General features: G+C 29.6%; 1 protein-coding gene across 1 annotated transcript; it reads left to right on the top strand.

Annotated features, from left to right (window-relative positions):
• The first annotated feature begins 1,494 nt into the window (after positions 1-1,494).
• Positions 1,495-3,978, top strand: LOC124835238 (flavonol 7-O-beta-glucosyltransferase UGT74F1-like). The gene is made up of 2 exons (XM_047310140.2): positions 1,495-2,323; positions 3,096-3,978. Exons 1-2 carry the CDS (start codon positions 1,589-1,591, stop codon positions 3,819-3,821), a joined length of 1,461 nt encoding a protein of 486 aa, XP_047166096.2. The 5' UTR covers positions 1,495-1,588; the 3' UTR covers positions 3,822-3,978.
• The last annotated feature ends 316 nt before the right edge of the window (positions 3,979-4,294 follow it).

Below are 4,294 nucleotides of genomic sequence, written 5' to 3'. Positions count from 1 at the left end.
AATAAGGATGAGGTTGGAGATAAGACATGTATGTTACTCATCTCATTCATGTATCCGATTGAAAAGGAAAAAAATAAGAAAAAAAAAACAAAAAACAAAAATAATAGACACATAGCACGTGCAAGACAACATTATCATCTATTTATACAAATCTAACTAAAATAATCTAATTGAATCATTATAACATTGAGATTTAACGGAACCAAAACAGCAAAAAACCCAATTCAATAATTTGAATAAAAATTGAAAAAAAAAAATATTTAAGCCTGACTTTTACTGTATCTCTTTTCTTTTAATTTTTATACTCTCTTTTTCGTGACATACAAATAAAGGGTGAGAGTGATACATAGATACAATTGGATTTGACCACTGATGAATTGTGACTTAGAATTAGGTTTAGAATTAAAACACAATGAAAGTCATGTATTAGGATTAGGTTTACATGTATTCGTAATTGTCTCTATCATTATTAAAGTCAAATATGTCTCTATCATTGTATTTTATATACAATAATTATAATTGTATTTTCTAATGTTTTATTATTTTTATAATAATATTAATAATAAATAATTACAAGATAATATTAAAAATAATAAACAATATTAAGTTATAATTAATAATTATTTTATTAATATTTTTTATTTATCAAGATTTTTATCATAATCTTTGAACTGAATTGAAAAAATATCGAGAAATTTATTCATAAAAAAACACTCTAACATTTAAGTCAATAAGAGAGTTTAGATATTTTTAGTAAAAAAGAATAAGCATGAGTGAATATGTATTTTCTAATGAAATATTGTGTATATTTATAGGGTTTTTGGACCCTTTGATTCATGTGATAAAATTGATAATATCAAAAAATATCAAGTAATATCGACAAATATAATGACTTATCTTTATGATAATTATTAAAATAATAGCGTGATACAATTTATCAAATATTTTTTAAATATATATATATATATATATATATATATATATATATATATATATATATATATATATATATATATATATATATATATATATATATATATATATATATATATATGGTGATGTAATTAAACTAAAAAAATTAATCAAATATACTATTAATATATAAATATTTAGACCAATAAATATATATGTGAAAATATTCTCTAACCATAAAAAAGTTGAATGGATATTATTAAATCATATGACGTACCATATTGAATATTCCAAAAAGTGTGAATAACTTGTATTTAAGCAGTCTTGGTGTCATGATGGATAATAAAGGGATCCTACGTACAGAGAAGTAGATACATAATAAATAATATATATAAATAAAGGGTTAAATATTAATTGACTCATTCTAAAATCACTTATTTTTCTTCTTTATTTAAAGAAAATAGTGTCATGTCACTGGAAGATGTGATGCCTAGTAGACCAGCACAGATGAGAATCATAGATCTTTAAAAATTTATAGAAAAACAGATATTTCAATAATGGAAAGAGAATATAATAATTATAAAATAAGTTATTATTCATTTGTAAGAACTCGGGGAGTTTTGTAAAGGATGGATTGGTACACGTGTGAGAGGAGGAGCGGGTGTGAAGTGGATTGATGGAAGAAAGAAAGAAAAAAGAATTGATCGGAAGTGATGATCGTCATTGTTGTGAGCATAGGAAGAAGAAAGAAGAAATGGAAGAGAAAGCGAGGGGTTGCAATCATGTGTTAGTGGTTCCATACCCAAGCCAGGGCCACATCAATCCGATGCTACAATTCAGCAAACGCTTGTGTTCGAAAGGACTGAGAGTGACCATGCTCACCACCGTTTTCATTTCCAACTCCATGCATCTTCAATCTTCGTCCTTGTTAGGCAGCGTTCGACTTGATTTCATATCAGATGGGTATGACGAAGGTGGATTTGCCGAAGCTGTTTCTATAGAAAGCTATTTGTCACGCATGGAAGAAGTGGGGTCGAAAACCTTGAGGGAACTTATAAAGAAATACAATAATGGTCGTGATGAGGGTATAGATTGTGTGGTGTATGACCCTTTGGTGATATGGGTGTTGGATGTGGCCAAGGAATTTGGGTTATTGGGAGCTGCTTTTTTCACTCAAATGTGTGCTGTGAATTTTATATATTACCATGTCTACCATGGACTTATCAAGGTTCCTATTTCATCACCAATTTCTATTCCAGGGCTTCCTTTGCTTCATCCCAGAGATGCACCACCCTTTGTTTCTAACCCTTCCTTCTATCCAGCTTACTTTCAGTTGGTCATTAATCAGTTTTCTAACATTCACAAAGCAGATCTACTTCTTGTCAACTCCTTCTACAAGCTAGAGGACCAGGTTCGTACTCTTCGTTTTATTCTACTTCCTATGTATATAAATATAATTTTTTTAATTTAACAAAACTAAATTTGTTCTGTGTGTTAAACGAGATTAAACCATGTAAATAATTTAAATATCAATACGAAAATATCATTTTACACGTTAAAAAAGTTTAACGCATTTAAATTAAAAAGACTTGAAGTTTAGAAACTAAAATATATACAAATTTGAAATATAAATAAATTTTTTCCGACCAAATTTCAAGATTACTAAGAGATTTAAACTTAAGATAATGATCTGTGTAAAACTTCTAAAAGATTATAATACCACTTTGATAAGATCTTTGAAGAAGGACTCATGGAAAAGACTAGCAACAGTTAGATACAAAAGACTAACAACAGTTAGATACAAAGCAAATTAAGTGAAATTAAAGTTTTTAAATAATAAATTTATGGATTTCTTTCATATAAAGTGCCCAAAGTGTTTATTATTCAATGAGATTTACAATCACACTTAATTTTTCAACAGTTCCACTTAAATCTTTAATTTTGTTTTTTTTATAAATTACTCAATTTTCTCTTGTTTTTTTCAAAGTGAAAACTCGTTTAAATCTTCAATCAAATTTAAAAATTCCTGATGAGAAATGACTAAATTATTGATGACATAGATACGTAGGAAGTGATGGAGAAAGGTGAGTCTAAGGAGATAATTGGGTGAAGAAATAGTTGAGTCTTATCTTGAATCTGTCTTTCCTAATAATTTATAGTTCCATATCTATATGTATGAGAAGGTGGTGGATGCGATGTCAAAGGTATGTCCAGTATTGACAATTGGGCCAACAGTTCCATCCTTTCACTTGGACAAGGCAATCCCAGACGACACAGACAACGTTCTAAATCTGTTCGAGTTAGACTCATCACCGATTACATGGCTCAAACAAAAGCCTCCACAGTCAGTTATCTACATATCATTTGGCAGCATGGTCTGCTTCAGCTCACATCAGATGGAAGAAATTGCATTTGCCCTAATGGCAACTGGTTTCAACTTCTTGTGGGTCATCCCTGATTTCAATACAAAGAATCTCTCAGAGGAAATGGGGAAGAAAATCGATGCATGTGGAAGGGGTTTGATAGTTAATTGGGTACCCCAATTGGAAGTTCTGTCGAACCATGCTGTTGGTTGCTTTTTCACACACTGTGGATGGAATTCAACGCTTGAAGCACTGTGCTTGGGAGTGCCAATGGTTGCTCTTCCACAGTGGACTGATCAACCCACCGATGCAAAATTTGTTCAGGATGTGTGGAAAGTGGGAATCAGACTGAAGGAAGATGAGAACGGGATTGTCACAAGAGAAGAGATTCAGAATTCCATTAGGGTTGTTATGGAGATGGAGCTTGGAAGACAAATGAGGATTAATGCTAAGAAATGGAAGGAATTGGCTATTGAAGCAGTCACTCAAGGTGGCACTTCAGATCACAACATCAATCTATTCATAAAGCATCTCAAAAAATCTTAAATTTTCACTTAATAAGGTAGTTTTTCGAATTTCATTTTCTATCTGAAAAATTCTGCTTTTCTTTTATCTGATTGCTTGATATTATATTGGATTATCTCACTATATAACAACATTATGTAAAGTTTTTCATTTCTCCCAATAAACTCAGTTTTCAGTATGCTTCTTCATGCTGTTTTATTTTCATATTTTTCGTTAGTCATGTCTAATTAATCGCATAGTATAAAATAATTATTTTTACATTAAATATTTTTAATGTTTAAATACTATCAAGTTTATTCAATGTGATCCTTTTATTTTGTAGTCGATAAAATTTTAATTTTTGTTGAATTTAATTTAAATAATTAACCACATATTGAAGATAGTGACACAGTTCATCTGATTTGTTAATTTGTTTTAAAACAAAAGAGATCATTTGATATATATACTATCTTCTTTGAAGACATCCCTTCCATCAATCCCAGTATCATAACATA

The sequence above is a fragment of the Vigna umbellata genome, chromosome 1 (assembly GCF_029865625.1).
Source record: "Vigna umbellata cultivar VRB3 chromosome 1, Vumbellata_1.0, whole genome shotgun sequence".
Classification (NCBI taxonomy): Eukaryota; Viridiplantae; Streptophyta; class Magnoliopsida; order Fabales; family Fabaceae; genus Vigna; species Vigna umbellata.
The sequence above is the reverse complement of the archived record's forward strand: the minus strand, read 5'-3'. Positions and strand labels throughout refer to the sequence as shown.